A 24,085-nucleotide genomic window follows, 5' to 3' on the forward strand; every position below is an offset into this window, starting at 1 on the left:
AGCCTTGACCATGTGTTTTTAAAAGGAAGGCAGGAGTTCAACTCTAAGATATGCAGCGTGTCAGAGGTAGAGGGTTTACATATGCCTCTTGTTTTAATTCTAATGAAAAACGGCCCCACTCTACAGACTTCCAGCTCATTTTAGGGAAATTGGAAACCTATAAATGTGTGAGTTGTTTAAAGAAGGTATGGAGTGGAACTTTAGATCTGAAGAGGAAAAAGGTGGATCAGCAGCTTGATTGTCTATATAATTTGGGGGCCTAGTGCAAAATGAAAATGTAGGGCTCTTTGTCCAAAAATTAAGAAGTTCAAGGCAATGATAAAGCATTCAATCAAACCTAGGGCTCTTCTGAGCATGGTCACACCTATAAAGCCTGCCCTGGTCAGAAGTTGAGATGGGGGTGGGATGCCCAGTGGCTCAGTTGGTAGAGCTTGTGACTCTTAATCTCAGGGTTGTGAATTGGAGCCCCATGTTGGATTTAGAGATTCGTTCATAAAAAAAGAAGTTGGGATGGGAGTAAGAAGAAAAAGGAATGCTCTGTTTTTTTTTTTCCAGGATGTTTCCCTCTCTGTATCTTTTCCACTTTTACCTGGGTACTCATCAGATGTGACCATCTCTTAAGTGGCTACCATTGGACCAGTTAGCTAAGACACTGACACTTTAATCCGTGGGGGAAAGGGCAGGAGAGGGAGTTCTCATTCTACCAGCTATGGTTGGGTGGAGGGTGAGGGTTGAAGTTCTGCTGAAGTGGCCTAGGAGAGAAAGCACAAACTTAGGAACTCTATGACTTTCTACCAGTATATTAGATGCATTGTATCTAATTTTTCATTGCCGGAAAATGGTGAAGTCTATCTTACAGGGTTATTATATGGACTAGAGATAATGCAAAAAATCCTAGCACAGTGGCTGGTGTGCAACGGGAGCTCAATATATGTTGCATATATGGTCTTTTTTTTTTTTTTTAATGAGTGAGGAGATATACTGAGGATGGGTGAAAAGACCTCAAGTCTCAGATGGGGTGAAGGATCTCAAAATGCTTGAAGAGCCTCCTAGGAGCTGGCTGCCTCTCTGCTTCCATCCTTAGTTACCCAGTGCTTTGTAACGGTTTAAAACCCAGAATTGCATCTTCTTCCCAAACAGGACAAGAAACAATCTGTGGGAAGTCAGTACACAGTGGAGTTCAGTCTCTGACACTGAAAATTTGCCAACTCTCACCCACACTCTAACGATGAGAAAGCAGCTGTGGGCAGCAGTGGAGTGAAAGCCATGGGGTCACTGGGATACATTACACTTACAGATGTTCCATTGTTCACCCTGAGATTTTGTAGTTTGCCTGTTTTGTCCATTTAGGTTTCCGTGATATGCAAAGGATACAGCCAAAGCCATTTTATGTAGCTTTTCCACTTTGTTTTGATTTATTATTTGTTGTTTACAGTATTATCTCCAATAACAATGATGGAATTTCCTTCCCTACTTATCTGGCCTGTTTCCATTTTGCTTGTTTATTTTAATTTCCTTTTTTTGGACTGAAACCTCCACATGACTTTCCTTTGTTTATTTCCTTGCATGTATGTGTCAGCATCATTTATTAGCATGTCCTCTCAGATGAACTTTGTTCATTAATTACAAAGCTTTTGTTTCCTGGTTCCTAGTAGGTTTGTATTCAGTGCTCCGTGTTTCCACGTATTGCACGATGGTTTTGGTTAGCAGTTTCCTCATCACTGCTCTCTGCAAGCAGATGGCTTGCTTTCCGTGGCTTCCAGGTGGAGCATGTGAGGCTGAGAAGTAGTCTACTGCAGAAGATGCTTTTCTCAAATCCTTGGTCAATCAACCCTACTCGTCTTATCAAGGCCAATTTCTGTTTACTTTTATTTGGACAGTAGGTTATGTGAGCATAAGACCTGCTTTTTGCAGACATGCTTAATTCCTTGAAGACATTTCCATGAAAACTAGTCTGTCGTTAACTAATGAGCAATTTCAGCTTGCACTATCAGCTGCTCGGGGATGCATGATGAACGTTAGACTTGGCTCTTCCTTATGAAGAGCATACAGCCCACTAAATCCATAAAAAAGTGAAAGAAAAGAGGTCATTTGACTTTCACATCTGTTATTTGAATATATTGGGTCTGTTGCCTCATTTTCTCTGGATTCTCATGATTTACTGAATTAGCGAATTCATCAAACATCTGTCTAGTATTTATATATGACACCATCTCTAGTGTGAAGATGCTTAAAAGACCAAAAGGTAGAAATAGAGTTGAAAGCAAAGAAATATAATAAAGTGTGACAGGAGGCACAATAGAAATCTGTCCAAAGTATATAGGGAGACTAACCAAGGAGGAAAGGTCTTTATTCTCTTGGAGCAGGGGTGGGAGGAGATGTCACAAACAAAGGCTAAAGGTACTAGATATATTTGAGATCCATACATATCTTCAAATGGCTGGAACAGTGGCTGAGGATGCAGCTGAGTGTGGTGGAAGAAGGGAAGTGGGGAAGCCAGACATAAAGGTCTGTGGTTGCCATTGTAAGGAGTTGGGATTTTATTCTGTAGGAAAAGTTTTAGGTGGGTGGAACATCCTTATCAGATACACTTAAAAAAAAAAAAAAAAAGGATCCTGAGAAGGATAGATTCAGTGGGACTTGAATGGAGGCAAGGCGATTCCTTAGGACAGGATGGCACGGAGCAGGCATGATGTGATTCCAAACAAGCCAGTGGTGGGTGGAAAGATGTCAAGGAAGTTAGGCTTTATAGAATTGGTGTCAATTTTAAAATATTGTCTTTACAGCAACTGCTGATGAAACCGAGGCTCAGGAAGGTGATGTAGTCAATAACTATTGAGGAGAATATTTCTCCGTGCTTCCACTGCAGTTGGAAAAGATGATGATTATGGCATTTATCACACTATGATGTAAGACACCATATTGTGATTACTTGTTTATAGCTTCTTCTGCCCTGAAACATTAAGCTTCTTAAGGTTCAGAGCAAAACTACCAAATTATTTGTGTATGCCTAGCACGGAGCCTCGTATCAACAAGTACTCAGTAGATGTTTGAAGAGGAAAAGTTCTGACACCAGAGTCTCTTCCACGTGCAATACATGACATGGAAACACGAAGACTCCACTCAGGCTTGTCTTACACCTGCCCATTTCCATCCCCCATCCTGAGGGGGCCAGAGCAAAGTGACAAATAGGTTTACTGGGCAGAGTGACAAATAGGTTTACTGGGCAGAAAGCCACTTCATCCTTTCTCAAAAAGCATCCCTCCCCCAAGAAGCCTGCTTTAAAATAGCAATAATGAATATTTAAAATATGAAAAGTGGCCGTAAAAGTTGATGCCTATTGTGACACTGTCTTCTGTGGTCTCGCTATCCACAAATCAAGCAGGATAATTTGCCTTCGTATCTTTCTTTTATGGTAATTAACGCTTTAACCTGGATCACACTTTATTCTTCCACGCAGGTCCGTAATGCCTCCTGCCTGGCTCTTTCAAGATGGAGGAGAAACCGGTGGGAGAGCCTACTCAAGTGGTGTCTAAATTCAAACTTTCCACCAAGGGAGAGAGTGCAGGACACTGGCTGGTGGAGGACCATGCGCGGATATGGGAAGTTCTAAAGACAGAGGAGGTAAGGCAACTCTAAATGACTCAATTGGTACAATGTGGATTTTCTTAGACTTGAGACTCTAATTCTTCATGTAGTCAACACCACAGGTCAGTTTGGCAAAGTTTTATTCAGGGGCAATTGGCACACTGATGCCCAGTGAACAGTAGGTCAGGAGTGTGTCTCTTGGACATTAATAACTCCACAGTGATTTAGCCAAAACATGGCCCTGACAGGTAGGGCTTCAAATACCCAAGTAGACATTTTCCTTGTAGAATCCCACCAATCATAAATGGGAAATCAAATCATAGTGAGAAAGTTAATTCCTAAGGATCAATCATAATGTGTGGAATCATATCAATTCATTGTTTGGCAGCATGAGGCTAAGTGTATCAGTTAAGGCTCTCTGGTTGCAGGCAACAGAAATTAACTCTGACTAATTTAAGGAAAATGAGAAACTATTGGAAGGTATTGGGAGGCTCAAAGAATTGATGAGAGGTTGTTGTAAACTAGACTTGGAGCTGTGCCTGTATGGTTCAGTCAGTTGAGCATCCAACTCTTGATTTCAGCTCAGGTTATGATCCCACAATTCGTGAGATCAAGCCCCATGTCAGGTTCTGTGTTTACAGTGTCGAGCCTGCTTGGGATTCTCTCTCTTTCCTCCTCTCTCTACCCCTCCCCCTGCTGACATGTGCTGTCTCTCTCTCAACATAAATAGATAAACTTTAATAAAATCAATTAAAATAAAATAAGGAAAGAAAACATGAAAGAAAGAAAGAAAGAAAGAAAGAAAGAAAGAAAGAAAGAAAGAGAAAGAAAGAAAGAAAGAAAGAAAGAAAGAAAGAAAGAAAGAAAGAAAAAAAGAAGGAAGGAAGGAAGGAAGGGAGGAAACTTGGCTTGGAAAAAAGATAGGAGCCAAGTCAGCAAGAGCTGCTCAGGGTACTATTCCTGGTATAAATTCCAGTCTTTTCCCCACTGCCTCTTTATTCTTACAACTGCCAAGCTTAGTCACATGTCTTTTTCCTGGTTATTATGTAAAAGGGAAAAGAAACTTCCATGAGAAATCATTATAGCAAGTCCTCACGGCACTTGTGTGTTTGGAATCCACATCTCTAATATCCATATGTTGTGGCAGTTCTAATTTAAGAAAGTAACAGAACAACTACAGTCTTAAGCATGTGAATACTGCCCAAGCAAATGTAAACCCTGTCTGTAGGGATAGCTGCCCAAAAGTTTTGTGTTTTTGTTTTTTTTTAAGGAATAAAACTCCCCAGAGAGCAGTTGAAGTCTCTACATATCCCACCCAATAAGACCAAGACAATGGTCAGATAAATGAGGTGCTGAGGGCACAAAACTTAAGGAAGCACTCACTCTTAGGTTTGTGTCCTGCACTTGTGCAAACTTGAAAATTGATGCGTCCTTATATTTTGACGTGCCTTGCTTGCCTCACCCTAAGGCTGGCTCTGCCCCCCAATTTTATCCTTCTCCCCCTTTCTCCAAGGTAATCCCTCTCCTGAATTAAGCTTTCATCATTCTTATGCATATTTCAATATATATAATATATACCTGTTATCCACATATCCAATATGTAGTATTGATTTATATCTTTTAAGTTTTGTATAAGATTTATATTATGTATCTACTTTTATAGCTTGCTTTTTTTTTAAAACTTAATATTTGGTGTCTGTCTTACCTGTTTTCTGTGCTTGATATATGTATTTCTAACTTATTCACATTTTACTGCTTTTTATTTTCTATTGATTGAATCAAATTTGTTTATTCTCTTATTAATCTTTAGGATTTTTTTTCAATACAAGGTTGTAGAATACATTTATTTAGCATAGATATTTGCAACTGGCCTGCTGGATTATAAAGTATGAAAATATTCAGTTTTATTAGTTATTATCAGATTGATTTCTAAGACGAGGACATGAGTTTATATCCCCACTAGCAGCATATGAGAATTCCCCTTGCTCCATATTCTCACCAGTTACTGATATTATCAGACCTTTAAATATTGGCTGATCTGATTGTTTTGAAATGGGATCTTCTTGTTCTAATATGAATTTTTCCATATGGATAATTAATTATCCTAGTACCATTTTTGAACATCCATAATTTCTTCTTTAGTTTGCAATGTTCTCATGTATCCTGTTTCTTTACATTCTCTCTCTGCTGATGTGATACTGCCTCAGCCTTTTAGCTTTAAAGGAAACATGGATATCTAATAGGACATGTCCCTCCACTGAATTATTGCTCTTCAAAATTGTGTTGGCTGTTTTTGGAACTTATATTTTCAATATGAATTTAGGATGAGCTTGTCAAATTCTGAGAATATAAAGAAAAAGCAGTCTGCTGGGAACCCAATTGGGATTGAAATAAGTTTGTTGATTAATTTAGGAGTATCAACAGCTTTATGATATTTAGTGAATATCTTGTCTAATTATCAGCTTTAAAGGGCATGTTTCAATATTTCACTTTGACTCTTCCACTCTTCCAGTATTTTATCCTATACCACTTTGCTGTAAGATTTTCATAACTAATATTAAGGGAGTTTTTTTCTTTTCCTTTCTTTTTTTGCTAAATGTTAATTTATTTACATTGTAATATTTGATATCTACAAAATAATATACATGTAAGTTATAGAGTATGATATTAAAACAAACACTTGTGAGGTCACAACTAACTCGTATGTGGATTCTTCCAATCCTGTCCCCTTGATTCCTTTCCCTGCAAAGATAACTATTTTCTTGAAATCTATGTTTGATTGTTCTTTAGCTGTTTAAATGTTTTTATTGAATATATATGTATCTCCAAATAATATTATTTAGTTATGTAAGCTAGGTATATAGTGTTATATATATGATATATATGATATAGATCTGACTTCTTTGGTGACTCGCTTCTGTCACTCACATGTTTCTAAGATTTTTAGTAGTAATTCATTAGTTTTCACTGTTGAATAATATTCCATTATGTGGTTATACAATGGTTTATTTATTCACAGTTACATTCATGGACATTTTAATTATTTAGTTTTTTGGCATTATGAACAATTTGCTATGAAGATCCTTATACATGTCTGTTCCATGGTATAAGAGTGCCCTATGTGTAAGAATCTTTCTAGGTTATTACCTATTAGGTGAATTTTGTAGTTGGGTATGTGCAAGTTCTGTTTTGCAAGTTATTGCCATACTGCTTTCAAATAAGTACCAATTTACACTCCCACTAGCAGTGTATAACATTTATCTTATTCTACATCCTTGCCAACTTCTACAATTGTCAGATTTCTTAATTTTTTCAATCTAGTTGTTATAAAATAGAATCTCATTATTTTACTCATCAATTCTTGGTATATCTCAACTCCATCTTAGATAATTTTTCTTTTTCCTCTCTCTTTTTTTTTAGCGTTGACTTTTCTGAGAATCTAACTATAGCAAAAGTCTTTCTTTTCTTTTTTCTTTTTGTCTGAAGATGCCTTTATTTGGAGTCTACTCTTAGAATGATAGTTTAGGTGGGTATAGAATTCTAGGTTACTTTCTTTAAGTACATTACAAATAATCCATTGTCCTCTGCCTTCCATTGTTTCTGTTGCAAACTAGCTAAAAGTCTAATTTTTATTCCTTTGGATATAATGTCTTTTATAGCTATCTAAACCTTCTCCACATTTTTCGCTATTTTGTAGTTTCATTCTTCTGTATTGAGGTGAGAATTTCTTTTTATTTAACTTCTTGGAATTCATAGGGCTTCCCAAATATGTGGATTGTTATCTTTCATCAGTCTGAAAAGATCTCTGTAATTTTCTTTTCAAATAAACAATTGTTTTTGCTTCATTCTACTTCTGTAACTCCAAGATTTATGTTTCTTTTTCTCATTCTTTGCTTATGGCCCTTAACCTCTCTCTTAGAGTTGCTATCTTTTTTTTTCTCTCTGTGTGGTATTCTGATTAATTTTAAATTCTTTTAATGCACTAATTCTTTTTTCAGTTGTATCTAATTTGCTCTTTAATTCAAACACTGAATTTTAAATTTCAATTATTCTGTTTTTTACTTCTAGAAGTTCTGTTCTGTTTTAAAATTTTCTAGTAATTTTTTTTAGTGTCTTGCTTTCTATTCATATTTTTATTTTTATTTAAAAAAATTTTTTTTTCAACGTTTATTTATTTTTGGGACAGAGAGAGACAGAGCATGAATGGGGGAGGGACAGAGAGAGAGGGAGACACAGAATCGGAAACAGGCTCCAGGCTCTGAGCCATCAGCCCAGAGCCCGACGCGGGGCTCGAACTCACGGACCGCGAGATCGTGACCTGGCTGAAGTCGGACGCTTAACCGACTGCGCCACCCAGGCGCCCCCATATTTTTATTTTTAAAGACTATTTGTCAAGAACTGTAAAGGCTATGAAATTGTATGGTATTTGCAAGTTAGCTTGCCAATGTTGTGTAGATACTGAAAAAAGACACGAGACTCTTGTCTCAGAGACAAAAGACTATTATGCACAGAAGAAACAGTAGCCAGAATGTCAGCATGTTTGTTTTGGTTCCTTATGTTGCAGTTCCTGCAGGGCCTATGTAACCGCCTCTCTAGGAAAAGATCACTGACTTTGGGAAACTTTCCAGTTTATAGTAGATAGTGAATATGCCTGCAGTTTCTCCTGGGGGGGAGGTATTACCTTATCCTTTAAAGTTGACAGTAGGCTGCAAACACAGGCCTGAAAAATGGTCTGGTAAAGATCAGCCAGACCTTGATCTTTTGGCATACAAAGCAAGCCAGGAAGAAATGAGAGACTCACGGAGGAGTGTTTCTTAACAATATTAAATATAATAAAAATAATATTAAATATAATATTCTGAGTCGGCAATGCTGATAAATGTGGGTCTTGTTATGCTATGTGTTCTTTCTGTTGGCTTTTGCACATGATGTTTTCTTTCTTTGTGGGTTTTATGATTTTCAACTGTGGATTCATTTTTCTTGGAATGAAGGGAATTTTCTCTATAGAGAATTTGCATTTACTTCTGGGAACACTACCAACCAGAAGTCACTTTAAAGTAAATTCTTAGCTTGAGGTTTTTCAGACTACTCCATGTGAATACAGGCTGGAAGCCTGTGGATGAGTATATTTGTGGTATTAGTTCCAAGGGGAAATGATTCCCTCCTCCCCAACCCACCCCTGCCCCTATTCATATTTTAAGATAAGTAATTTTCCTGGTGCTGTCATGGAGGGCATGTCTTTCTTAGTTCACCTTAATATGGAGGGAATCACATGTTGGGGTCCTAGTTTTATGCAGTGGAATTTCCTGTAGATTCTCTCTCTTGAGACAGCCCTGGATTTTTTCTGTTAGTCTGTGTGTTGTTTAAAGTAATAAAACCTGTATTAGTTAGAGGAACACTAATGCTGTATCAAACACAGTCAAAATTTTAAGTGGCTTCACACAATAAAAGTTTATTTCTTCATCACATAATAGACCAATACTTGAGTTCATTCTTAAAGGAAAAGCATAAATTATCCCAGCAAATGGGATTTTAGAAGAAGAATGGGAGAAAATATTCCTGGAAGACAGAAGAGTGTGTAAAAGGCAGTATTAGAGAGAATGTACTGCAGTTTGGAGCATTTGTAGCACAAAAGGGATGGCAAGAGATGAAACTGAGAGGGACCAAGTAATGAAAAGTCTTATGTGCTCTCAGAAATTCAGAAATTATCTTGTGGGCCTTGGGAAGTCAATGAAGGGTTTTAGGTGGCGCTAGTGGCATGGTTGGATTTGTTTTTTAGGGGGTGCCTGGGTGGCTCAGTCAGTTAAGCATCTGATTTTGGCTCAGGTCATGATCTTGTGGTTTGTGAGTTTGAGCCTCACTTGGGTTCTGTGCTGACAGCTCGGAGCCTGGAGCCTGCTTCAGATTCTGTGTCTCCCCCTCTCTCTGCCCCTCCTCTGCTCATGCTCTGTCTCTCTCTGTCTCAAAAATAAATAAAAACATTAAAAAATGTTTTAAAAAAAGGATCTGTTATTTAGAAATGTTACTCTGTCAGACATGTGAAGGATGGCTCGAACACTCTGAAACCTTCTAGTTCACCTTGGTCTCTTTCTTTTTTATCTACATTGTGCTAATCTGTGCTCAATGGGGGAATTATTTGGGGTTGTTCTTTTTTCAGGATGGGGACTCTCTCACTTCAACTAAACAGTCTGTCCTTAAGATCATGTTCATTAGTTTTAATTCTACAGCGCTATAAATGGCATACTGCTGGACACAGGTTGAAATAAAAACCTGATTAATTGATGAATCGTTTTCATAGTATTTATGTGACCATATAATCATTATTTCTCAGTAATATGGTAATATGTTGTTTCTCTAAATTGTAACATCCACCAAAATATTGCCATCTGTGAGTACAGAGGTGATTCATTTGATTCACCATAAAATAGCACTAAGTAGTGGTGGTTTTTTTTTTTTTTTTTGGTCGTTGCTGATTGAATTTTCATTGAGTCATCTGCCATGCCACTGGACTTATCTGTATCCAATGTTTTACATTTGTGAGAAGGCTGCCAAGATAAGCAATGTTATCTGTGGCTGTGGAACAGAGATGTTCTCTGTGTGAAATGAAACTAGTGAATGACTGTATGGAGACTGGACATCTGACCTCTTCCTCTCTATCCAGCTCAGGAATGGGGCCCCACATTGTAACATCACATTCTTGGAGGAAGAAATAGTAATGTGTTCATCGTGCATGCTTTGGAGATTAAATCACACTTATCTGAGGGACAGGAAGAGAGAGAATTAAAATACAAAAGTAGATGACAATTTGGATGAGCAGTAGGGGTGCATTGCAGTAATCTTTTTAGAGCCAGCTCTTTGTTGAGCCTAAAGGCTATGGTTCGATGACAGAATTAGGGTTCTTCTTTGGGATTCTGAATGAATTTCTTTTAAGCTCTGCCACAAATTTTAGTGTGAGGCAATGGGATAGAAATGTCCTGCTTAGGAAGTTATTAATATATAAAAATGCCTTGAAGTATTTTTGCTGGAATGAATAAAGTAGATGTATCATCAGTAGCAGGAAATGGAATTTTGAGACTGAATAATATTCAATTGGGGTTTGTAGGGGAGGGAAAATATTGATTGAGCACCTTCCCTGGGTCAAGAATTATATATAGTTGGCACTTTCATATCCATTAATATATTTAATGGTCACAGCCAAAGGTATATATTTCATAAGGATTTTGAAGATTAGAGATTAAGGCATATGCTCAAAGATACATATGGTAAGTGGCAGAGTAACATTCAAACTCAAGTTTGTCTCTCTTCATTTGTATACTCTTATTTCCTCATGAAGTTGTCTACCAAAGTTGTTTATTTTTCTTCTTAATATATGAAATTTATTCTCAAATTGGTTTCCATACAACACCCAGTGCTCATCCCAAAAGATGCCCTCTTCAATGCTCATCACCCACCCTCCCCTCCCTCCCACCCCCCATCGGCCCTCAGTTTGTTCTCAGTTACTAAAGTTGTTTAAATCAATCTGATTCTACATTTGGTTTCCTTGCCCAGACTTTAACTCATCCTGGCCAGGGCGTCCTTAGCTCAATAAATGCTACCAGGCTTGCTTTCATAGAGCTTGGCTCTGCAACGTCTGGTGGGAGTAAACACCAACATACCCACCGAGTCATAGCTTTCTTCATTCCTCAGAGTGCTGTCCCCGTGTGTGTGCCTGGGCTTCCATCTCTGTTCTCTCGTATAATATCCCAGGGTCTCATGGAGGCTGCACCCGGCCCTTAACCTCATCCTATTGAAATGGAGCCCTAAAACTCTGCTAAACTCTTTGTAGCTCTCATTTCTGCACAGCAGAGCTCTGCTCTACATACCCCAAGCTGTTGATTGGGGCCCAATTGTGAACAGTCTGATTGTTTGGAAGCTGGATTTTTTCACCCATTTCCTGAGCTCTTGTTGCTTCCTTGGACATTAAAACCTGTCAGAATCACATCAGTGTTTTCCTATGCCCTTGAGACACTGCTCACCAAACAGGTTATTACCACGGGGCACACACTTTTTATCAAGGGGTCCCTCTAGCTCCAATCTACCAAATTTGTAGCTTCTTATTTTTATCCATCGGCTCTTGTTGCCAGAGCCCCACGTTGCCCAGTGTAAGACCATTTGAGTTACGGCACATGACATTTTGAATAAGTTTCACAGTCTAAACCATGGGGTGGGGGATGGGGACATTCTGGATATCAAAACTTTCATTGTAGTTACATTTCAGTGTTGGTGTGAAAAGGTGCTTATGTATCACCTCTTCACAGAAGATATCCTTGACCCCTCTGGTCAGGGTTAGTGACCACGCTGTGTGGTCTCACAACACCTCTGCTTATCTACCTTGTAAGACCCATCAAATGAAAGGAACTTGTATTTATATATTGCTGTCTCCCAAACTAGAATGTCAGCTCCTCAAGGCCAGAGCCTCTGTCATATTCACCTATATATGCCCAATAATATTTACAGTGTTTGGCATATAGTGGGTACTTAATAAATATTGAATACAGAAAATATACAGAGGGACTAAGAACGTGGACTCTGGAACCAGACTTGCTATGTGAACTTGTCACATTTCTTAATCTCTCTGTACTTCAATTTCTTCATCTATAAAAATGATATTCTAATAAGATTGTTGTGAGAATGAATTGAATTATAATGTGTATAATGCTTAGAATAGTGCCTTCTACATAATAAGCAATAGATGTAGACTTCTATTATTGGGGAATGAATCTGTGAGGAGGGCGGAGTACAAAGTGTTACACTATATTGGCCTATCAGTTGTACAGTAGTTGCTTTTACTCCTGCTATCAGAATTTAGGATTTCCCCGCATTTTGGAAGTCCCCACACTCCAGCAGCCTTTCTATGTGGTTAAATGACTATAGAAACTTGAACTGATGGACACGATTGCCTGACTCTAATGAGACTACCCTCACTAAAGTTCCTACAGCGTGATCCTTCAGGCAGGAAGACAGTCAACCCAACTGAATAGCATTGTGTTGAGATACACAAATAATTTTGGGGTAGTGGTCAGATGTGTGTGTTTTAGAACCAGTCAGCTTCCTCCCCCCTTACCCTGTGTGTGAGGTGTGCCCCTCAGGGGCAGTGGTCAAGAATCAGAGAGGACAGGCTGGGTTCTAAAGCTTGTGTTATACTGGCTGCTGATTCAAGTTGCTCAGGTGATGATTTGAGTGGGAAAGCAAACCCTTCTAAGATGATAAAATAAGACAGGATTGATATGAAGATAGCTTTCTCCTGTAAAAATCTCATAGACACTTTGTAACCAATTTAGCCTGCTCTGTTTGGCTCCCAGTTCTAGAACAAACCCTGCGTTCACTATACCAGACATGAACATTTCTTTGCATTTTGATACAGAGAGTACAGGAAACTCTAGGTAAATTTAGGAAGGAAGGAAAGAAGGAAGGAAGGAAGGAAGGAAGGAAGGAAGGAAGGAAGGAAGGAAACCAGTTTCTTGAGGGCCTCAAAGTCTTTCATTCATGGGGCTTGCATTCATGGGGATCTTAAATCTCCAAGAAAAAGTTTGCAAAGCAGTTTTGTTTCAGGCCATTGTTTTCCACAATGTGTTCACTGTAAACTTCAGGATCTCTTTTTATACCCTTGAAAACCCCATTGTGTCAGGAGAAGCTTGGCATGAGGCAGTAAACAGGCAGGGGATGGGGGAGAAGAGCTTACCAACTGAAATTGTTCCTATGAAAGGGAAAGGAAGTGTCTTCAGTCCTTTAATCCCATTTCCCCTTTTAGGATGCAAATGCGAGGAAGAAATGACATTATTTAAATTTGTTCTTGGATTATAAATGTAGAGTGTTGGGGAGAGATTGCCTGTCTTCCCACCGCAGTGACTATTTTAAAGGCCCATCCTTTCTCAGGGGCCCAGGAGAGGAAACAGTTGAAATCCTTCGCTATGAACTCTTCTTCTGTGACCTGGAATCTGAGATATTCACCTGATTTACTTAATGGAAATCCTGATCTAGGACTGTCAGGAAACTTTATAGATGAAGAAAATTTCAGTGAGGTAAAGATTGAGGGGTGGGGCATTGCTGATTGTAAAAGATGAGCACCCTTTAAAGAATTTAACTCCGATGTCAGTAGCCCATGTAAATGTCTTTACACATCGTGCTGTTCTCTCTGTTTAGAGTGCCCTTCCTTCCCCTTTCCTAGCTGGCATTTACTCATTCCTCAGACTCTAGGAATTGTCTTCCATCTCCACAGACCATGTTGTGTGCCCTTGTCATTTTCCCCTTACTCTTTTTTAGAAAGCCCTTGGTGTCCTCTTTATATACATTTGTCACATTATATGGCAAATGCTTATTTCAGAATCTTTTCTAGTATACAATGAGCTCCTAACAGGAAGAACTGTGTCTGTCTTATTCAGATTACATCACTGCAGTGTTGAGATGTTGGTTGAATGAACTAATGAATGAACAAAGGAACGGACAGATAAACCACCACCTCACATGTTGATAAGAGCACCTGAGAACACCCAAGTGACAGAATTTGGCAGGGGCGGGGGGTGGGGGTGGGGGTTGGTTGGTGATATTTTCTCTGATATAAAAGGGTAGACCCAAGGCCCAGAACTGTATGTGGTATCCTGTGGCTTGTACTTGCCAATAAGAGGAGCCCATTACAATTTTATTGGATTTCTGAGAAATAAACAACATACGTGTTTGGTAAAAGTACAGTGACAATAAAAGCAAATAGCTTGATGAAAGGAGTCCTCAGTAAGCTGAATACCCTCTCCTCCCACTCTTGTTCACCCTTATGGTCAAATCGTGTTTACAAACGAACTCACTGTTGCCTCAAAACTTTCATCTTAAGTAGGATGAATGCAGCCCAAGAACAGATCCGAATTGTTTGAGAGTAAAAATGTTGATTAGGGAAGCTAAAAATGGCAGAGACTGGAAACATTGTGATGGAAGAATCATGCCATATCAAGGTGGGAGGAGATGTTATTTTTAAGGCGTTGTTGCGGGTGGTAGATCTGTGAAAGCAAAAGCCGGAGCCAGGATTTCAACTGGGAGTCCAGTAGTATTACAATTTGCTAAGAGAAGTCCAAAGTACTGACAACACTGACACAGAAGGCCAGCGATTCCCACATGCACAGGACTTACCGGCAGAAATGTAGCAAGCCTCTTGATACAAAGTATACACAGAAGGACAAACCATCCCTTTTGGGCAGGGAGCAAGGTGTCATCCCTTTGCTTTCTTTTTTTTTTTAAAGTTTGTTTGTTTGTTTATTTTGAGAGAGATCAAGACAGAGCAAGTGAGGGAGGGGCAGAGAGAGAGAGAGAGAGAGAGAGGGAGAGAATCTCAAGCAGGCTCGTGCTCTCAGTGCAGAGCCTGTCAGGGGGCTTGAACTCATGAAACTGTGAGATCATGACCTGAGCCAAAACCAAGAGTCAGACGCTTAACTGACTGAGCCACCCAGGCGCCCGATGGTGGCATCCCCTTTTCTGAAGGGAGGCAGGGACCACATGGAGGAAGATGCAGAGGCTTAACTAGGTCACACTGGAACTATAGAGCCATGCAGGTGCTGACCGTTAAGCAACCGTAAGAATTTGAACTGAGGGGCGGCTGGGTGGCTCAGTGGGTTAAGTGTCCAACTCTTGATTTCAGCTCAGGTCATGATCTCACTGTTTGTGAGTTCGAGTTATGCGTTCGGCTCTACGCTGAGCAGAACCTGGTTGGGAGTCTCTCTCTTCCACTCTCTCTGCCCCTACCCACCCCAGTCAACATAAATAAACTTAAAAAAAAAATTTGAACTGAGAGCTGAGAAGATATATGGAGAAAAGAGCCACATTATTCATCACTAGGTTTCATTTTTTTTCAATTGTGAACACAAAAACACCGGACACTGTAGAAATCATAAGTGACAGCCAGCTTTAAAATATGACTCTTAAATATCTAGTCACCTTGTAAAATCTTTTCATGTCACAACCAGTCATTGTAGAAATAGGAGAAACTTTCTGGGGCTATCTAGTCAGAATGTAGCGTGTCTGTTAGTCATCTTTAACCAGTCGGGGGCCTATTCAGTCTCTTAATGCTATTTTCTCACTGCTTCCATGGTTGCATGTTTCTTCTGCAGTGAAGAAACATCCGTGGCATTATGCCACCACTTAATTCTTATTCTTTAGCTAAATTAACCAGAATGCTAGTGAATGCAGTGCCCCGATTCACTTAATTTTCTGCACATTTATGAGATAGTGGCACATGACCCATAGTAAGCACTTAATTGACATTTTTAAATGATTGGGTACCTATCATATGTGAAAGTGTTATTTCTTGCTCAAAAAGTGCAAGCTCCTTCCAGACATGATAGGATTTGAGGATTTAGGCAATAAAGAGGAAAGCCTTCTGGATTTTGGATTTAGCTAGCATTTGGTTTGAATGTGGGAGCAACATTCACTGGATGTATTATCTTGGGCAGTAGTTAATCCCCTATGCTTCCGTTTCTTCGTCTATAAAGTGTGGATAATATTCTTTGGGAGGGGGTTGAATATACAACATGTATGAACCATGTAGGACAATGATTAGCACATAGCAAGTGCTTGATAATATTATTTCCATTTTTCTCTCTGTCGTTAACTCAGGACTAACTACAGAACCATTTGAGTTTTGGCCCTTTGGAAAGTCTTGAATAGAGTGAAATTAATATGCAAAACTGTTAACATTTGTCAATTACAGATGGTCGTAATAATGAGCATGATTATATCTATTTCTATTTCTGTGTATGTTTTACAATTCTGAAAATGAAAGCAAAAGTAAATAAGTAAAAAAATAAAGTGACAGATATCATTAAATAAAACATCTAAAATAAATTAATTTCTACCTTAGTATATAAAGAATAGTGAATTATTTACTCAATAAATATTTGTTCATAGTTCAGTTGTTCAATAAATATTTGTTGAGTAAATACTATGAACAGGACTGATGTCTTACAGAGTTTACAGTCCAGGGGGAATACAGATTAAAACAAACATAAAGGCATCATACATGTGATCAGGAAAGTAAAGGGGAGATACAGGGTTGTAAGGGGTCACATAGGAGGCCTATTTTGCCTGAATTTGGGAGGTTAGGGAAAGCTAAGAGTAATTAATGATGTGTACGAGTACGTGACGTATAAAGCAAGACATGGAGAGTGAACAGGGTGAACTACACCAAGAGTTGCGGGTGGGGAGGGAAGTCCTTTGCACACGAAGAGGGAAAAGCATGTGCAAGGGCATAGAGGCTAGAAGGGGTGGGGGGCGAAGAGTGCTTCAATACGGATGGAAGATAGGCTTCAAAGAAGAAGTGGTAGGGGGAGATGAGGCTTGAAAGGAGGTCAGGGGCAGATCGTGAAGGGCCATAGAAGTTTCATGCCTCCTGGGGAAAGTCTGCCCACCAAAATATCCAGACCTTTGTCTGCCACTGTGGGTGGCAGTCTCCATTTTTGTGCCAATGTTCTTGGTGCTTAGGAACTGATAATTCAGTGCTTGAAGTGTGATGGAATGCTGTGTTTTCTGGGGAGCCTGAAATCATGCCGCTGCTATTTTTAGTGGACAGAAACTTACTCTAAGTGCTTCAGGTGAATAAAATGAGTACAAAAAGTTCTGTTTCTTACATATTTTCAACTTAAGAACGTCCACAGATGGATTGAAGCTATCCTGAGCTGCAGTACATTTCTGCCTGCCATCAACAGATTACTAGCAGTGGGTTGTTTAATGTCCTCCTGGCCTTAACAGAAAAACAGACTTGAAGATAGCCTTTGGGAACCTAACTTGTAAGTAGATGAGCTTTGTAATAAAAAGTTAACGCTGTCATATTTTTCTTGGACTGCTGGTGTCCTCTTGCATCAGATGGATTAATGTTTGTGTCCCTGATCTTGAGGTTAACTAGAGTTTTTGAAAGTAATAAAAATTTTTACAATCTGCAAGATTTCTCTTTTAACAAAACCAATGGCATTTGTCCATTATCCTATGGAACTAGCACAAATAGTGTTTGGTTTGGAGACTCTGGAACATAGTTGCACTGGGGCAGAAATGAAGAAGAGTCATTACATTCTAATGACAGTCATTCACAATATCTGATCGTGTTCAAACACAGGACCATTACACATGGTTCCATAATGGAAAATAAACGGGGCAGACAATTCAGTATACACAAACCATCTGGTGACCTTGCCAGTGACTCCTCAGAGAGGGAGTTGATAGGAAAACTGATGATCTGAGATTATGATTTGCCCAAAGTTAGAGAATAACATCATTAAACTTGAATTCCCAACTGTTGCTTCATGCACTTGGTTTTTCACAATTTTGTAAGATTCTCAAGCATCCTAAGCTTTGCCAACTCTGGTTGCATGATAAAGCTCCTGGCTGCTTTATTTTAATTTGGGAGTATACTTTTTATTGTCACTTGAATTTTTCATGATGACAGTGTTCCCTTCCTTCACTCTCTGCCTTGACCTGCCTCTTTCCCTCATTAATATTGAAAGAATTAACATTAAATTTAAAAGTGGGACGTTTGAAGGAGTAGATTATCTTTATAGTTTGTTACATGTGTCCAAGAAAAAAATCCTTAAGCTATAACTCTGGGTAGCATTTTTCTTTCCTCCAGTTCCATTTTTTTTTCTTATTTAATGTGATCAGTAGTTCAAAGCAGAATCTATTCTTGGCTCCGTTTCCACCCCACTAGTTTTGACTTTTAGATGTATATGTGGAGTCTTGTTCTCAGAGGAAGATCTAAGGAGCCCCTGTTATAAGCATGGGGTTAACCACCATAAGGCACAGCTGGTGCAAATCAGCATGATGCAGCAATAGCTCTGGCAGAGCCTGTGTTTAGGATTAAATAGTAAAGGAGAAAAGGGGCCCTGTACTATAGGATAGAGAAGAAGGGAAAAGCTAAGGAGGGAGAAGGGGGGATATCGAAGATAAATAAAAGAGGGAAGACGTCAAGAGAATGGGGGTTTTCCTAGTGACCTCATAAACAAGTAGTAAGGAAGAGGAACCACATAGTATGTAAGATATATTAAATAAAATGGTGTTCATATATAATGCTTCATGGTTTGGAGAGATTTGGGGGCATCTTATTTTAGAGAGTATGTTCCAGGTCTTTCGGGGGTAAACAGAAGAACTGTGGATAGCTTGATAGCCCATGAAGAACTGGGTAAGATTCTTGAAAGATGTTGGAAAGAATAGAAATTCTAGAAAGGGAAGAGGGTGTGGACTCCATAGCTCAGATTCTCTGTACACAGTCTCATTTGATGTATGGCTTTCATGGTTCAACCATGCCTTAGATTTTGAATAAAGATATACGTGGTCAGCACGAGTCTCTCTGGGTAGGGTGACATACTTTCTGAGATCGTTAAAAACAGGCTCAACCTCCAGCGAATTAGTTATTAGTTATAGCTCTTCCTGAGGCCTGGCTTCAGTGCTTCTTTGAGGGCAAATTCCAGCCCCCTGGCAGAACTGTATACCTGGCACTGTGGATCTAGGAGCCTCCAGTAGACTTCTTTTGCCAGTCTTTCAGGGGACACCTGTAGGTAATTGAAAGCAACAGAGAAGGCAAGACTCCCTCCTCCCCTAGTGGACAGACTCATGTTCTAAGTGAGCAGTGTGGCTGCCCATTTTCTGGAATCAGGGATTAAGAGTGGTGATTCTTATTTGTGGCATTGCAAACTTTGCTTATCTTGAGATCAGAGAGCTTAAGGTTGCAGATGTACTCAGATTTCAAAGTATGTAAGATGGCCCCCAAGGCTAATTCTAGGTCAAGGGGAGTATGTCAGAAGTCCCCAAGGCTAATTCTAGGTCTTTATATGTGCTTCAGATATGAGTGCATATGGTATTTCAGATACTGTTTATGTGTGCACATTACATTGGAGAAACTTCAAAAACAAGGAGATAGATAAAAGCCTGAGGAAAGAGTTTGTAAATGTGTTTCTTTTTATGAGTACTGGAAAGGTATCATTGTTGGGTTCTGTGACCCAACTGGGGTGGGGGGGAAGGTATTTAATGCATAGTGTGTGGGTGAAAGGGAAGAACTGGGGCAATTCCAGGGACTATCAATTAATAGAAGAAAAAAATCAGTATCTAATTAGTGTGAAAAATACTCAGATCAAATACTCAGATCAAAAAATACTCAGAACTAAAATGTTCATTCAGTTTAGTTTTTATGTAAAATACTTAGTGAGATATAAAGGGTATAGAATTTGGTTCTGATTTCCTCCCCGGGGGAATACCTGTAAACAAGTAGGACAGCCTTTACATGCTAAAGGAAATAATTTTATTTAAGAATTATCTTAGTGGGAAAATGGGTTTGTTGTCAGTAGGACAGCTTTCTGAAGAAGAAATGGGATCTCTCTGGATATGCAGCTATTTGCTGTCTGATGACCAGTCTAGCAGTTGTGTGGGGTCATTGAAGTCTGCTTGGTGTTAATGTTCTTGATCTCTTTGGAACAGACACTAGGGGATGTTAATTTTAACATTGTTGACATGTTCTGTGTCATTTTTCCAGGAGCATGATAAATTTGAACTAACACATCTATTTTACTTTGGATCAGTACCCCTCGCCATCAAGGGCATCCATTTTTGAAACAGATGTTTGGGTTGAGGGATGCAGGATGTGGCCATGAAACAGATAGAAACTAATTGGCCCTCAGGGTAAATAAGCTCATGACCTCAGCCTCCTTAGCCCTGTGCTGTAACTAGCTGAAGTAACCTGCCCTGGGGCGGGGGGGGGGGGGGGAGTTCATTTCCCTGAAGAAGCTCCAGTATTTGGAAATTATCCAACAATGCTTGTAAAGTTGCTGACCCACCCTTTTCTGCCCTAATATTGAATGACTGGATGGTTGAGAGAGAAGAGGGGAAAATTTCATGCTTACCCTGGGACTGGTGATCCTGGGATCAGCCTCAGGTAGAAAATAATGTTAAAGTCATGCTCTTTTATCAGATTCGTATCTAAGCCAGTGTCAGTGGATATTTTACTCAGGTAAATGTTGACAAACTTGCTCCATAATGAAAGCCCCGGAGGTGGATTTGGGCCAATGGAAAACCTCCACGTACGTCACAAACAAACGTTGTGTGACAGGTGAGACTTACCATACGATAGACTCTTTTGAGTCTCAGTCTTGCCTTATCTCTTCACACTGCTGGGATAAGCAATTGCATATGCCACGCCAACCAGGAACATGAAGTGGATTGATGAATACAAGTTCAAGACTGTATGCAGAAGCATAAGGTTTTCTTTTTCTCCCCAGGCCTGGGAAAACATAGGAGTCATGTTGTTCAGTGGCAACAGCAGCTCTTGAAGATCTGTTCTCTAAGGCTGGTTTATATTTTTCATCCTTCGAGGTCTCTTGCTAAGTAGCTTTGTCAATATTCCTTCCTAATACCTCTCTTTAGGCTTCTGATTGGCCAGCGGGGTGGGGGATGGCCAGGAGCGTGCCTTTTGAATCTTTCTGGGGACCTGAGATGACACTTTCGTCCCTCATATTCTCAGGCAAGGGCTAGTTCCTCTTATCAAAGTCCCTTTTCTAAAGTACAATAAGTAGAAAAGAATGAAATTCAATTAAAAATCCGGATGAGGAAATTATGACTCTTCTTCTTTCCACTTCCCCCTCCGCTCCAAAGCACAGTTAAACACTTTCTGCAGGGGCTAACTTCCTCCTCTGTGTGGACAAGAATGCTTCCTCTTCAGCTCAGCTGGCCAGGGGTATTATTGATCGCTCTACCAAAATCTCTTTTTCTTCCCTCGTTGGCCACACGCTCAATTGCTGTTGAAGACACTAACTTAGAAACCCTGTAGAATAATAATAGAGTATTTGTTATATTTTTAATAGTGGGGAATACAAATAAGAAACCTAAACTGGTCCCTGATCTCTCTCCCAAATGTACCCTACCCTGTTAAGCCACCTTTCCACCCCTTCTCAAGTCCTTTATCCGGAGTTAACCACTGCTAACCATGTCTTGAGATTCTTTCACAAGAATGAGTGTAATGAGTGACTGAGTATAATTATGTGCCCATCTCCACATATGTGTGCATTTTTTAACACATAAGGGATCACACTGTGTCCACACACTGTTCTATAGCTGGCCTTTGCTCCTTATGATGGATCTTAGAAATCTTTCCATATTGGCACACACAGATCCATCTCATTCTTTTAACCAGCCCATAGTAAGCCATTATATGGATGTGTCCTTGTACTGATGGACATTTTGATGTATTTTTAAAACCATGACAAATAATACGTCAGGGACCATCCTTGTACACATGTTTTGTTGAAATAGTCCACGGACATACACGGGATAAATTCCTAGCAGTGACATTACTCGTTCAAAGGGAATGTATGTTTTTAATATTGGTAAGTACTACCAAATTGTGCTTTAAAAAGGTTATGCCCACTTAAACGCTCAAGATTATAAATATCTATTTTGGCTAGGAAGAAAAATAATGTTTTTGCAGACTTGTGTGGCTGGTTTCTGTTTCTATTCTTAAAGAGCTCTCTGGGTTTTAGCTGCTGGACATCTGATACATAAAGAAATGATGCTCACGTCATCTCCTAGCGGATCCATCCAGCTCCAAAGCCAATCAATTGAGTAGTTCTTGTCCTACACTTTAAAAGTGTGCTGGGCTAGAAGAGGATGTGGGTTCTAATTATGAGGACTGTTCACCGGTGGCACTACGTCTCCATATACGTGCCACAAGGACACCCGGGCTTCCGTTCCTGCAAAGCATCTGGAAGATAAGGCTTGGCCATTTCATGCCAGCTCAGGCACATGGTATTTTAAGAGATAATCACCAACTCTGTTCCCCATCAGATCTGTGAGGCAAGAGAGAGTCTGCTTTGATGCCTCTAATGGAAACTCAGCACCTATAGCTTCATCAGGGAAATGGAACTCACCATCCAGATGCGGAAGCAGAGGGGAATGACTAACCACTTAAAAGCACTTGGAAGCACGTTTCAGCATTGTTAAATGCTTCTTCATAAAATTTTGACGTCTGGCTAGCCTCATAGGACCCCCGATCGTGGCCTAGGATTTGACACTATATATTTTTACAGTTGAACAGGAAAATTAGACATGAAAGTCACTCAGATGTCCAATATTAGAGAATACTGCAGGTAGTACAGACATTTGGTGGGTGGATTATAATTATTTTATTTTATAGTGTGCTGTCGTTACCGTACAGGGATTGGGTGAGATTGTTGTCATATTTTCCAAAGTGTCTGGAGCTCCTAAGAAGAAAGCTGGGAAGTGAGTACAAATAATGATGAACAATCTGCTAAACTCATTCCCACCACACTGTGGCACAGACCTTGGCAAAATGAGGATGCAGTCAGGTCTCCGTGTCTAGATGCACCTGCCATACGGTGTACAAGAGGCTGAGTTTTCTGCAGGGCGCTAGATGTCACTTTGCCCACCTTAATCATAAACAGAAACACTTGTGAGTCCATGCCTTCCCCACTACCATTGAATTTTTAAAAGATAGCCAGTGGAGGGAGTAGCTGTATTCCCTGGGTCCTTGAGTTTCCTTGTGTCAGTGGGGAAAGCTGCCGTGCCCCCTTAATCGCACTTGCGGACCTGGTAAGTGCCCGAAAGAAGGACGGAAGGGATCTGAGCCGGGTGAATGAATTTATCCCAGCTCTGTTTTGGGGACCCATGGAACGTTGGGGTGAGGGAGGGGGAGACCAAGAAAGAAAGAGGGAGGGAGGGTGGGAGGAGATTAAAAGTAATAACTCCAAGAAGAGAGGCAAAAGGAAAGAAAATAAGGAACATATATATAGAATAATATTATTAGCTAAGGGATTCTCAGTGAATTTCCTTAAAGTCTACAGGGACAAGGAGCCCTTATCCCCTATGTTTCAGGAATGATTTGATTAAGGATGCTAAGCAGGCACTTGAAAGTGTGAGCTTCTTCAGTTATAATCCTTGATGGACCATTACTCATTTTGCAAAATTAAGCCAAATCTCTCTTTCCCGCTTTCCCTCTCTCCTAGCTATTTTGCTTTGCTAAGTAATCAGACATGGATCTTATTCCCAAGATGTTTATTTATAGTCTTAGAAAGATAAGACATTTAAAACAAGTAGGAATGCAATAAAATCCATAATTGAAGCCCAGATAATGAGCCACAGGAGTTCAGAGGGGGGAAATGTAATTTCCAGTCAGGGTGGGGAGGAGATTATGATTGTCATATTTTTGGACTTAGTATTTATGAAGAATTCCTCAGTCAATGGGGATGGAATGGGAGAAGGCCCTTTCCAGGCTGAGCGGTTGGCAGGACTCTATCAGGGAGGTATTTAGCATGAGGCATGAATAACAAACAATGATTAAATTATTTTGACTGGAGTAAAGGGTACAGAAGGGTAGGGAGAAAGATGCTTCAGTGGTAGGTGGGGCGTTAATCTGCAAGGCCTTGAAAGTCAATTGTCCAGCTCACCACATGGCTAGAAAGAGCCTGGTTCACTGCCAGAGATGGTG

The 24,085-nt window shown here is 39.8% G+C and overlaps 1 protein-coding gene across 1 annotated transcript in view; it reads left to right on the plus strand.

The window, feature by feature from the left end:
- Positions 1-3,492: 3,492 nt before the first annotated feature.
- The window catches only part of RGL1 (ral guanine nucleotide dissociation stimulator like 1), a 159,511-nt gene continuing 138,918 nt past the window's right edge, over positions 3,493-24,085 (plus strand). The window contains exon 1 of the mRNA XM_047076892.1: positions 3,493-3,624. Coding sequence (XP_046932848.1) covers positions 3,493-3,624 — 132 coding nt within the window. The remainder of the gene's footprint in view (positions 3,625-24,085) is intronic.

Source organism: Lynx rufus, unplaced genomic scaffold, assembly GCF_022079265.1.
Source record: "Lynx rufus isolate CCGP_SWC_20201006 ecotype Redwood Valley unplaced genomic scaffold, mLynRuf1.p SCAF_15, whole genome shotgun sequence".
In the NCBI taxonomy this organism is placed as follows: Eukaryota; Metazoa; Chordata; class Mammalia; order Carnivora; family Felidae; genus Lynx; species Lynx rufus.